Here is a 12,752-nt window from a genome sequence, read left to right as displayed (position 1 = left end):
CTGAGTGTCATACTTGTGGCAGTCAGAGTCTTGCAATGCCTCATGGGACTTGTAGTTCTGCGACATCTGGAGGGCCACAGTTTGCATATCCCTGCACTATACCCATCATAAGCTATTCATTGAAATTAGGTTAGTGCCATCTAGAGGACATATATCAATAGTGCAGGTCTCAGAGCCAGGCTCCCAGCTATTATCCTGATCCATAGGCAATCCTGCTGATCATTATCCACCTCACAGACAAACAACTCCTAAGCTGACAGACGCGGCTAATCGGTTTACATACATCAGCAGTGACATGGCAATCGCAGAATGACTAATAAGTAATCTATGAATGTAGAATGCCCCAGGTCAGGTCATCCGGACAAACAAAGTTAACAGTTTAATGATGGTTCACACCAAATCCATAGAGCTGCCCTGATCTGTATAGATCAATGTAGGTTCAATGCAAGAAAAAACAATTGTTGTCTATGTGTCCTGTCCACAGCACATGTGTACGGTGGTATGTGTCCTGTCCACAGCACATGTGTACGGTGGTATGTGTCCTGTCCACAGCACATGTGTACGGTGGTCTGCATTGAGTAAAAGTGCGGTACAACTCACCGTACCGTATGTGATTGCAACACATACAGTTTGGGAAATTTTAATATGGTTAAAAAAAAGGCATCAAACTGCCCCTATATAACACACACCAGGGGCACATTATACAGAACATACTGCGTCCTAACTGGTATAGATGAAGCCCCAATTAGGCTTGTTCACCTAAAGCGTGGTTCTCAAGTGTATCGCCAAAATTCTATATTATATTTTTCATTTCTTTAGATCACACTAAACAAACGAAGCGAAATTCAGGGTGTAGTAGGGATCGATCGATTATCGACAAAGCCAATATATCAAGGGCCGATATGCACTTTCCCCGATATATCGGAATTGGCCTCTGAGGATACTGATATTGCCGACATTTCGGGAAAGCGCTTGTACCGGAGTAATGCCTGCAGCTAGAGGCATCACCCCGGTACCGGTGTCCATAGCCGGCTGTTGGCTGTCTTGTAATGACAACTGATGCGGCTGAGAAGCTCGGCTGACATTACAAGGAGTGGGAGGGGACGTCCCCCCTCCCGCCGCCTTCCGCGGCTCGCCCGGGTCTCCCGTCCCACCAGGAGACCCCGGGCAACCATCCTGCACCGCGGCGGAAGACCTGATCAAAGCCGCATTCGGCTCCGATTGGGTCTCCATGCAAAAACCCGGAAGTAATTGATCCCTTCCAGGTACTCGACTCCAGATTAAAAAGAATGACAGCATTCAAAACAGCCAAACTTGGTGTTTTAAATGCTTTTAAGTGCAGAGGAGGGGTTTGGGGTCTTTTAGATCCCCAAATCCCTCCACAAGGAGTACCTGTCAAGAAAAAAAAAAAAATACAATTTTTTTTTAAATGAACAGAAATATTGGCCATTACCGATATGCATTGGGCAAAATATCGCTATCAGCAACAATAAACTGATATCAGTCGATCACTAGCGTGAAGCATTTTCACTGACACATTGGGATTGATTTACTAACACTGGAGGGTGCAAAATGTGCTGCAGCTGTGCATAGAAAAGAAATCAGCTTCCAAGTTTTAGGGTAGGTTCCCACTGAACGTGGGTTTGAAATTGTGCAAGTTCAGCTGAACTCGATGATTTCAAACCCGCATTTCAGTGTGAGTTCGGGTCTGGTCTGAAAGACATCTGTGTGGGTTCATGCACAGATGTATATTGAATCGCCCCAGAAGTCGCCAAAAGTAAGGCAGGGACTGCTTTTGGAAATCAGTGTGGCGCTGCAAAGCAGCAGTTGCAATGATTGGGACGGTGCCATTGCTGGCAATTTGTCATGCAATTTTAAATGTCAACTCACGCCAATGCGAATTTAGGGCTTATTGACAAAGCTTAAAGTGAAAGTCCACCCTAACACTAAAATCCCTGCATCTACAGACATCCACGTTCTAATACTAATCTATCCAACCCAATAAAGAAGAAATCGGTATACATACCTTTTTTGAAGCCGATCTGACCCGGTCTCCAGCAGCGGAAGCTCTGCAGAGGACACAGCTGACAACGGCTGTGAAATGAATGGGAAGTGACGTCACCCATAGACTTACTATGGGGCTTCTGTTGTCGGCTGAGTCCTCTGCACCCGCCTACACAGCGAAGCCGAGGCTGACAGCTCAGCGTGGGATCGGGTCGGATCGGCTTCAATAAAAGGTAAGTATACTGATTTCTTCTTTACAGGGCTAGATAGGTTTGTGGATGTCTATAGATGCAAGGATTTTAGTTTTAGGGTGGACTTACACTTAATTGAACAAGCTGAAGTTAGACGCAGATTGGCTACCATGCACAGTTGCACCAGATGTGTGCTCCCGATTTAGTAAATTGCGGGGTATCAGTGCATCCCTACAGTAAGGCAGCTTATTATATCAATGTAACACAATGGATGAAAAAAAAAAAAAACACAACCTTTTTTTTTAGCAATGCACCCCAATGCATGGTGTGTGCGTTGCAGTGGTCTAGACCAGTGGTCCTCAACTCCGGTCCTCAGGGCACACTAACAGGCCAGATTTTAAGTATTACCTTGGGGTGATGCAGACTAGAGTACTGCAATCACTGAGCAGCAAATGATATCACCTGGGATGTATTTCAGTTATCTTGAAAACCTGGCCTGTTAGTGGGCCCTGAGGACCAGGGTTGAGGACCACTGGTCTAGAGCACAGGTGTCAAACAAGGCCCACGGGCCAAATACGGCCCCCCAGGCCATTTCATGTGGCCCTCGCACCTCTCCTACAGCTGCGGCACCCCCCTTGTCTCTGCCCCCACCTCGTCTTAGTAGTCTGCAGCAGAGAGGAGGGCAGAACTCCTCCTACAGATCCTGCCCCTCTCTGTGCAGCCACACCACCACCTTGTCTCTGCCTCCCCCGGTCTCAGCATTCAGCAGACTCTGTATACTGACTCCAGCCCTCCTCTTGACCTCCTCCAGACCTTGCACTTTCTTCTTCCCAGATCCACCCGCATCTTCTTCCTGGCAGTAGCACAAGTTAAGGGTGTGCATTGTGATGTAAGGAAGGGTGAGTGACTCTTGACTTATGATGGTGGGGGCTCTTGACATCTCATGTAAGGGTGGTGTAAGGGGGCGTGGGGTGCTCTGGACATCTAATCTTACAGATAAAACCGGCCCTTTGAGGGCAACCATAATGCTGATGCGGCCCTCGACGAAACTGAGTTTGACACCCCTGGTCTAGAGCATCACACTCTACCATACAGTGAACCGAGGTGCCAGTCACAATGAATGGCACAGCAAATCAAAGCACATTGAGCTGCTGTGTTGCCACAATGCACAAGTGTCAATGGGCCATAAATGCCCCCAGTTCTGGCCCACATATACAGTGCAGACTGCACACAAGCTAAATGTAATCCATGTAATATGAATACACCTTTGGGATAAATTACAGCGAAGACTGCGAGCCAGACCTTCTCATCCACATCAGTACCTGACCTCACAAATGCGTTTCTGGAAGAATGGTCAAACATTCCCATAGACACTCCTAAACCTTGTGGACAGCCTTCCCAGAAGAGTTGAAGCTGTTATAGTGGCAAAGGTTGGGCCAACTCAATATTGAACCCTACGGACTCAGACTGGGATGCCATTAAAGTTCATGTGTGTGTAAAGGCAGGCGTCCCAAATTATATATATATATATATATATATATATATATATATATACACACACACACACACACACACACACACACAGTATATACAGTACATGTAGGTTCTAATTACACAGCAGGAATGCATGTGAATCTTCGCTGACAATTATTCTCAGGAAGCCGCAGGCACTGGAAATAATTGAAAAAAAAAAAAATACACAACGGTGACGAGAAACAACACGCCGGAGAAGTTTTTGCACCAGAATTCTTACACCTTACAGCAGGGGTTCATCGAGGGTCGCACCAGCATTATGGTTGCCCTCAAAGGGCCGACTGTAGCTGTAAGACTAGATGTCCAGAGCACCCCACTCCCCCTTACATCAGATGTAAAAAGCCCCCCACTATCAGAAGTGAAAAGTCCCCCACCTTCCCTTACAACACAATGCACCCTCTTTACCTTGTGCTTCTTCCTGGAAGAAGCTGGGAAGCAGAAAGTGCAGGGTCTGGAGGAGGACCAGGGGAGGGGCTGGAGTTTGCTGAGACCAGGGGAGGCAGAGATGAAGTGGTGCTGCAGCTGAATAGAGAGGTACAGAATCTGTATGAGGATTTCTGTCAGTTACCCCCAGCTTCTTAAGCAAGGTCGTCTTGGAAGTGTGTTTGGGGTCCTTATCCTGTTGGAATGCTGCCCTGCGGCCCAGTCTCTGAAGGGAGGGGATCATGCTCTGCTTCAGTATGTCACAGTACATGTTGGCATTCATGGTTCCCTCAATGAACTGTAGCTCCCCAGTACCGGCAGCACTCATGCAGCCCCAGACCATGACACTCCCACCACCATGCTTGACTGTAGGCAAGACACACTTGTCTTTGTACTCCTCACCTGGTTGCCGCCACACACGCTTGACACCATCTGAACCAAATAAGTTTATCTTGGTCTCATCAGACCATGGTTCCAGTAATCCATGTTCTTAGTCTGCTTGTCTTCAGCAAACTGTTTGCGGGCTTTCCTGGGCATCATCTTTAGAAGAGGCTTCCTTCTGGGATGACAACCATGAAGACTAATTTGATGCAGTGTGCGGCGTATGGTCTGAGCACTGACAGGCTGACCCCCCACCCCTTCAACCTCTGCAGCAATGCTGGCAGCACTCATACATCTATTTCCCAAAGACAACCTCTGGATATGATGCTGAGCACGTGCACTCAACTTCTTTGGTCGACCATGGTGAGGCCTGTTCTGAGTGGAACCTGTCCTGTTAAACCTCTGTATGGTCTTGGCCACCGTGCTGCAGCTCAGTTTCAGGGTCTTGGCAATCTTTTTATAGCCTAGGCCATCTTTATGTAGAGCAACAATTAAATTTTTCAGATCCTTAGAGAGCTCTTTGTCATGAATGGCCATGTTGAACTTCCAGTGGCCAGTAAGGGAGAGTGAGAGCGATAACATCAAATTTAACACACCTGCTCCCCATTCACACTTGAGACCTTGTAACACTAGCGGGTCACATGACCTTGGGGAGGGAAAATGGCTAAGGGCCCAGTTTGGACATTTTCACTTAGGGGTGTACTCACTTTTGCTGCCAGCGGTTTAGACATTAAGCCCATCTCCAGGCAAATATAAAGGTCTGATCAGATCTGCTTGTTTGGGGTCATGGAAAGAGCTGAAACCAGGAATTGCCAACAGACAGACAACTAGGGATCGACCGATTATCGGCAAGGCCGATATGCACTTTCCCCGATATATCGGTATCGACCCCGGGAAGATATTGCCGATATTTTTGTGACGTCATTCTGCCTTCTTAGGCCGCCTCCCTCGCCTTGGACAGCCTTGTCTGGAGTCGGGACTAGTCTCACGGGAGTGTATCACAGCCATTCACCCACCCACAGCAGCCCGGTGCCAGTCAGCCACCCACATCCACAGGCCCTGTACCAGCCAGCCAGCCACCCACAGGCCCTGTACCAGCCAGCCACCCACCACAGGATGCCAGCCAGCCAACCACCCACCACAGGGTGCCAGCCAGCGAACCACCACAGGGTACCAGCCAGCCAACCACCACAGGGTGCCAGCCAACCACCCACCACAGGGTGCCAGCCAGCCAACCACCCACCACAGGGTGCCAGCCAGCCAACCACCACAGGGTACCAGCCAGCCAACCACCACAGGGTGCCAGCCAGCCAACCACCACAGGGTGCCAGCCAGCCAACCACCACAGGGTGCCAGCCAGCCAGCCATTAAGCATTGAACAAAAATTAACATGTTCAGTACCAGATTTGTGTCAAAAATTGTCTTTATTTTTCAAAACTTTAAATGAACAAAATATCGGCCGATACCAACATGCAATGGCCAAAATATTGGTATCGGCCCTGAAAAAGACATATCAGTCTATCCCTACAGGCAACCAGCAGAAGGGCGTTTATAATGGCAGTGACCACATCTCTCAGTACAAGTTTCCTTTCAATAAAACTTGGAGGGAAAAAATAAATGTTCCTTTATGCTTTAAGGTCATGAACTCCCATCATTCATTGTATTCCTATGAGCAGCATCTTCACCTGTAATAAGGCCATGATCCAACATTTACATAATACTATGATTACCTGCACTGCAGAGAAGAATCAGTTCCACCCAATCAGTGCCCCACCAAATAATGACACACGGTAGTTTTCAGCCGGATGTAGGACTGAACAGGATGTGGCGGTGGTTTGTCAATGCCTCATGCATACATTCTGTACACACAGGAGGGCGGCCATACCTGATAAACAAGCAGCAATTAACTGATAACAATAATCCCTGCAATTCATAAGAATTGTGTCACCAAATGTTGGTGCCTGTGACAAATTCAGATACTTTTTGATAGAGGTGCATGAATTATCCCATGGGGGGGGGGGGGGGTAGCACTGAGGCCAGAGGATCCATACTGGACACTCCAGTCACGGGGAAATCGGGGCGGCTACGGCAGGTCCTGGGAAACTCGGGCGGCTACGGCGGGTCACAGTGAAGTTCGGATGTCTATGGCGGGTCATGGTGAAGTCGGGGTGGCTATGGGGGGGGTCACGGAGAAGTCGGGGCAGCTACGGCAGGTCCTGGGAAAAGTCGGGGCGGCTAACAGGGGGGGGGTTTGGGGGGGGAGTCGGGCGGCTATGGCGGGTCACAGGGGGGGAGTCGGGTGGCTATGGCGGGTCACAGGGGGGGAGTCGGGCGGCTATGGCGGGTCACGGGGGGGGGGGGGGGGCCAGTCGGGCGGCTATGGCGAGTCACAGGGGGAGAGTCGGGCGGCTATGGCGGGTCACAGGGGGGGGGGAGTTGGGCGGCTATGGCGGGTCACGGTGAAGTTGGTAAGTCTATGGCGGGTCACAGTGAAGTCGGGAGGCTATGGCAGGTCGCAGAGAAGTCGGGGCGGCTATGGCAGGTCGCAGAGAAGTCGGGGGGGCTATGGCAGGTCGCAGAGAAGTCGGGGCGGCTATGGCGGGTCGCAGAGAAGTCGGGGGGGCTATGGCGGGTCGCAGAGAAGTCGGGGGGGCTATGGCGGGTCGCAGAGAAGTCGGGGGGGCTATGGCGGGTCGCAGAGAAGTCGGGGGGGCTATGGCGGGTCGCAGAGAAGTCGGGGCGGCTATGGCGGGTCGCAGAGAAGTCGGGGCGGCTATGGCGGGTCGCAGAGAAGTCGGGGCGGCTATGGCGGGTCGCAGAGAAGTCGGGGCGGCTATGGCGGGTCGCAGAGAAGTCGGGGCGGCTATGGCGGGTCGCAGAGAAGTCGGGGGGGCTATGGCGGGTCGCAGAGAAGTCGGGGGGGGCTATGGCGGGTCGCAGAGAAGTCGGGGCGGCTATGGCGGGTCGCAGAGAAGTCGGGGCGGCTATGGCGGGTCGCAGAGAAGTCGGGGCGGCTATGGCGGGTCGCAGAGAAGTCGGGGCGGCTATGGCGGGTCGCAGAGAAGTCGGGGCGGCTATGGCGGGTCGCAGAGAAGTCGGGGCGGCTATGGCGGGTCGCAGAGAAGTCGGGGCGGCTATGGCGGGTCGCAGAGAAGTCGGGGCGGCTATGGCGGGTCGCAGAGAAGTCGGGGCGGCTATGGCGGGTCGCAGAGAAGTCGGGGCGGCTATGGCGGGTCGCAGAGAAGTCGGGGCGGCTATGGCGGGTCGCAGAGAAGTCGGGGCGGCTATGGCGGGTCGCAGAGAAGTCGGGGCGGCTATGGCGGGTCGCAGAGAAGTCGGGGCGGCTATGGCGGGTCGCAGAGAAGTCGGGGCGGCTATGGCGGGTCGCAGAGAAGTCGGGGCGGCTATGGCGGGTCGCAGAGAAGTCGGGGCGGCTATGGCGGGTCGCAGAGAAGTCGGGGGGGCTATGGCGGGTCGCAGAGAAGTCGGGGCGGCTATGGCGGGTCGCAGAGAAGTCGGGGGGGGCTATGGCGGGTCGCAGAGAAGTCGGGGCGGCTATGGCGGGTCGCAGAGAAGTCGGGGCGGCTATGGCGGGTCGCAGAGAAGTCGGGGCGGCTATGGCGGGTCGCAGAGAAGTCGGGGGGGCTATGGCGGGTCGCAGAGAAGTCGGGGCGGCTATGGCGGGTCGCAGAGAAGTCGGGGGGGCTATGGCGGGTCGCAGAGAAGTCGGGGGGGCTATGGCGGGTCGCAGAGAAGTCGGGGCGGCTATGGCGGGTCGCAGAGAAGTCGGGGCGGCTATGGCGGGTCGCAGAGAAGTCGGGGCGGCTATGGCGGGTCGCAGAGAAGTCGGGGCGGCTATGGCGGGTCGCAGAGAAGTCGGGGCGGCTATGGCGGGTCGCAGAGAAGTCGGGCGGCTATGGCGGGTCGCAGAGAAGTCGGGGCGGCTATGGCGGGTCGCAGAGAAGTCGGGGCGGCTATGGCGGGTCGCAGAGAAGTCGGGGCGGCTATGGCGGGTCGCAGAGAAGTCGGGGCGGCTATGGCGGGTCGCAGAGAAGTCGGGGCGGCTATGGCGGGTCGCAGAGAAGTCGGGGCGGCTATGGCGGGTCGCAGAGAAGTCGGGGCGGCTATGGCGGGTCGCAGAGAAGTCGGGGCGGCTATGGCGGGTCGCAGAGAAGTCGGGGCGGCTATGGCGGGTCGCAGAGAAGTCGGGGCGGCTATGGCGGGTCGCAGAGAAGTCGGGGGGGCTATGGCGGGTCGCAGAGAAGTCGGGGCGGCTATGGCGGGTCGCAGAGAAGTCGGGGGGGCTATGGCGGGTCGCAGAGAAGTCGGGGCGGCTATGGCGGGTCGCAGAGAAGTCGGGGCGGCTATGGCGGGTCGCAGAGAAGTCGGGGCGGCTATGGCGGGTCGCAGAGAAGTCGGGGGGGCTATGGCGGGTCGCAGAGAAGTCGGGGCGGCTATGGCGGGTCGCAGAGAAGTCGGGGGGGCTATGGCGGGTCGCAGAGAAGTCGGGGGGGCTATGGCGGGTCGCAGAGAAGTCGGGGCGGCTATGGCGGGTCGCAGAGAAGTCGGGGCGGCTATGGCGGGTCGCAGAGAAGTCGGGGCGGCTATGGCGGGTCGCAGAGAAGTCGGGGCGGCTATGGCGGGTCGCAGAGAAGTCGGGCGGCTATGGCGGGTCGCAGAGAAGTCGGGGCGGCTATGGCGGGTCGCAGAGAAGTCGGGGCGGCTATGGCGGGTCGCAGAGAAGTCGGGGCGGCTATGGCGGGTCGCAGAGAAGTCGGGGCGGCTATGGCGGGTCGCAGAGAAGTCGGGGCGGCTATGGCGGGTCGCAGAGAAGTCGGGGCGGCTATGGCGGGTCGCAGAGAAGTCGGGGCGGCTATGGCGGGTCGCAGAGAAGTCGGGGCGGCTATGGCGGGTCGCAGAGAAGTCGGGGCGGCTATGGCGGGTCGCAGAGAAGTCGGGGCGGCTATGGCGGGTCGCAGAGAAGTCGGGGGGGCTATGGCGGGTCGCAGAGAAGTCGGGGCGGCTATGGCGGGTCGCAGAGAAGTCGGGGCGGCTATGGCGGGTCGCAGAGAAGTCGGGGGGGCTATGGCGGGTCGCAGAGAAGTCGGGGGGGGCTATGGCGGGTCGCAGAGAAGTCGGGGTGGCTATGGCGGGTCGCAGAGAAGTCGGGGTGGCTATGGCGGGTCGCAGAGAAGTCGGGGCGGCTATGGCGGGTCGCAGAGAAGTCGGGGGGGCTATGGCGGGTCGCAGAGAAGTCGGGGGGGGCTATGGCGGGTCGCAGAGAAGTCGGGGCGGCTATGGCGGGTCGCAGAGAAGTCGGGGCGGCTATGGCGGGTCGCAGAGAAGTGAACCTTGCTGAGATCTCAGACATTTGTCCTCTCATTGGTCTCCTCTGCAGACTGTACACAGACCTATAACACATCTCCTGGGCACATCTATCACTCCCTGTCAGGGCCTTGTACAGGGCAGAGGGCACACTATGCAGCAGGCAGAGTCAAAATAATAACACACAGACCCCTCCCACTGTCACCCATGGCGACGTACAGCTCCTCACACAGGAGACACAGAACACCACCCCCTCCCCCGTCGCAACGTACAACCTGACACAAAGACTGACCTGCATATTGCTCGGTGCCGGCTCCTTCCTCCCCCTCCCCGCCCGGCGCCATGTTGCCGGACCGTCATCTACATTGACAGCAGGACACGCCCCGCCGATAGCCCACCTGACTGGACCCCGCCCAGCCGCGGGGGGGGGGGGGGGGAGACAACCAGAGAGTGACTACAGGATGGCAGAGACAGAGGGAGGTGGTATCAGCCTGACACCTAGTGGCAGAGACAGAGCACAGCAGCGTTTGTGTACCTGGATGGTGAGGAAAATGTTACAATATTCCCTCTATTGCATCGTATTGCTGACCTGTCACTTCTCTCCCTCCTAGCATATATATATATATATATATGAATTCTACCATTCTACAAACTTTCAATAAATGAGAAATTTTAATTTTAAAAATTCTGTTTTGTTTCCTTGTTGACTTTTCGGGGAGATTTATTATGGCAACGAATTTCAGATTTTTTTTTTTTGAATTTCAGATTTGCCGCTTATTTTACAGGTTCTCATTGTTTTATCGATTTCCAATGCCGCCGTCTGGAACACAAACTGACCATCTGGTGGGCAAATTTCTCCGCCATTAACAAACAAACGTATTTCAGCCTCCTGAGGTCACGAGACATGCGTACAGCATACAGCGTACAGCGTATAGCGTACAGCATACAGCGTATAGCGTACAGCGTACAGCGGCCTGGCAAACGCAATGACTGTCCGAAATGCGCATAGACTGTGCGCTCAAAGGGTTTCACCAGGGTAAATAATGTCCCCTACTTTTGTTAACTGGGTAAATAACATCCCTTCTGTTTGTATTAATGAGGTAAATAATGTCCCTTAAATTGGTGGTAGTGGGGCAAAAAATGTCCCTTATATTGGTGTTAATGGTGTAAATAATGTGGGAAAATAATGCCCCTTAGATTGGTGTTAATGGGGTAAATAATGTCCCTTATATTAATGATAATGGGTTGACCCCTTATAATAATAACCATAATAATATAATGTCCCTTATATAGGTGATAATGGTGTAAATAATGTCCCTTATATTGGTGATAATGGGGTAAATAATGTCCCTTATATTGGTGATAATGGTGTAAATAATGTCCCTTATATTGTTGATAATGGTGTAAATAATGTCCCTTATATTGGTGATAATGGTGTAAATAATGTCCCTTATATTGGTGATAATGGTGTAAATAATGTCCCTTATATTGGTGATAATGGTGTAAATAATGTCCCTTATATTGTTGATAATGGTGTAAATAATGTCCCTTATATTGGTGATAATTAGTAAATAATGTCCCTTATATTGGTGATAATGGTGTAAATAATGTCCCTTATATTGGTGATAATGGTGTAAATAATGTCCCTTATATTGGTGATAATGGTGTAAATAATGTCTCTTTTATTGGTGTTAATTAGTAAATAATGTCCCTTATGTTGGTGTTAATGGGTTAAATAATGTCCCTTATATTGGTGATAATGGCGTAAATAATGTCCCTTATATTGGTGATAATGGAGTAAATAATGTCCCTTATATTGGTTATAATGGCGTAAATAATGTCCCTTATATTGGTGATAATGGTGTAAATAATGTCCCTTATATTGGTGATAATGGTGTAAATAATGTCCCTTATATTGTTGATAATGGTGTAAATAATGTCCCTTATATTGGTGATAATGGTGTAAATAATGTCCCTTATATTGGTGATAATGGTGTAAATAATGTCCCTTATGTTGGTGTTAATGGGTTTAATAATGTCCCTTATATTGGTGATAATGGCGTAAATAATGTCCCTTATATTGGTGATAATGGTGTAAATAATTTCCCTTATATTGGTTATAATGGCGTAAATAATGTCCCTTATATTGGTGATAATGGTGTAAATAATGTCCCTTATATTGGTGTTAATGGAGTAAATAATGTGGGAAAATAATGCCCCTTAGATTGGTGTTAATGGGGTAAATGATGTCCCTTATATTAATTATAATGGGTTGACCACTTATAATAATAACCATAATAATAATAATATAATGTCCCTTATATTGGTGATAATGGTGTAAATAATGCCCCGTAAATTGATGTTAATGGGTTAACCACCTATAATAATAATAATATTATATTGGTGATAATGGAGTAAATAATGTGGTAAATAATGTCCCTTATATTAGGGTTAATACGGTAAAATCATAGTATCTCTTATATTAGGGTTAATGTGGTACAGTGGCAGTTGGTATATAAATGATCGCTCAGGGCTTGTCTGCCAGAACAGTTTGCTCTCAGCATCAGTTCAGTTGGTTCGCAGTGAAGCTCCAGACAATGGAATTTTACATGAAATTTGCAGGCGTTTTTCTTATCCTTTTAGCTTCAACAGTGCAGAGCACATCTGCACGACCTAGTAAGTTATAGATTATTGATTAATTAATGATTAATATGATTTTATAAGCAGATTATACATGTTAAGTGTTGCCCTATTCTGAAGAACCGCTTCACTATCAGCCACTATTCCCCCCAGTTATTCAGATTTCAGGGCTGTAGTCAGCTCCTCCCAGCTCCGCCTCTCCAGCCGATCAGTACTCCGCCCAGCTCCGCCCCTCCAGCCGATCAATGCTCCGCC

The 12,752-nt window shown here is 51.6% G+C and overlaps 1 protein-coding gene across 3 annotated transcripts in view; it reads right to left on the bottom strand.

Annotated features, from left to right (window-relative positions):
- Positions 1-12,752, bottom strand: part of LIPE (lipase E, hormone sensitive type) — a 328,286-nt gene that overhangs the window by 109,687 nt on the left and 205,847 nt on the right. For 2 of the 3 annotated variants that reach the window (XM_082273583.1, XM_082273584.1), the window contains exon 1: positions 10,150-10,255. The exons of the other annotated variant lie outside the window; for it this stretch is intronic. In XM_082273583.1, the coding sequence (XP_082129709.1) occupies positions 10,150-10,201 (52 nt within the window). In that variant the 5' untranslated portion in view covers positions 10,202-10,255. Of the gene's footprint in view, positions 1-10,149; positions 10,256-12,752 lie in introns of those variants that run through there. 3 annotated transcript variants of the gene reach the window in all.

This window comes from Pelophylax lessonae (assembly GCF_965119305.1).
Source record: "Pelophylax lessonae genome assembly, chromosome: 12".
In the NCBI taxonomy this organism is placed as follows: Eukaryota; Metazoa; Chordata; class Amphibia; order Anura; family Ranidae; genus Pelophylax; species Pelophylax lessonae.
The sequence above is the reverse complement of the archived record's forward strand: the minus strand, read 5'-3'. Positions and strand labels throughout refer to the sequence as shown.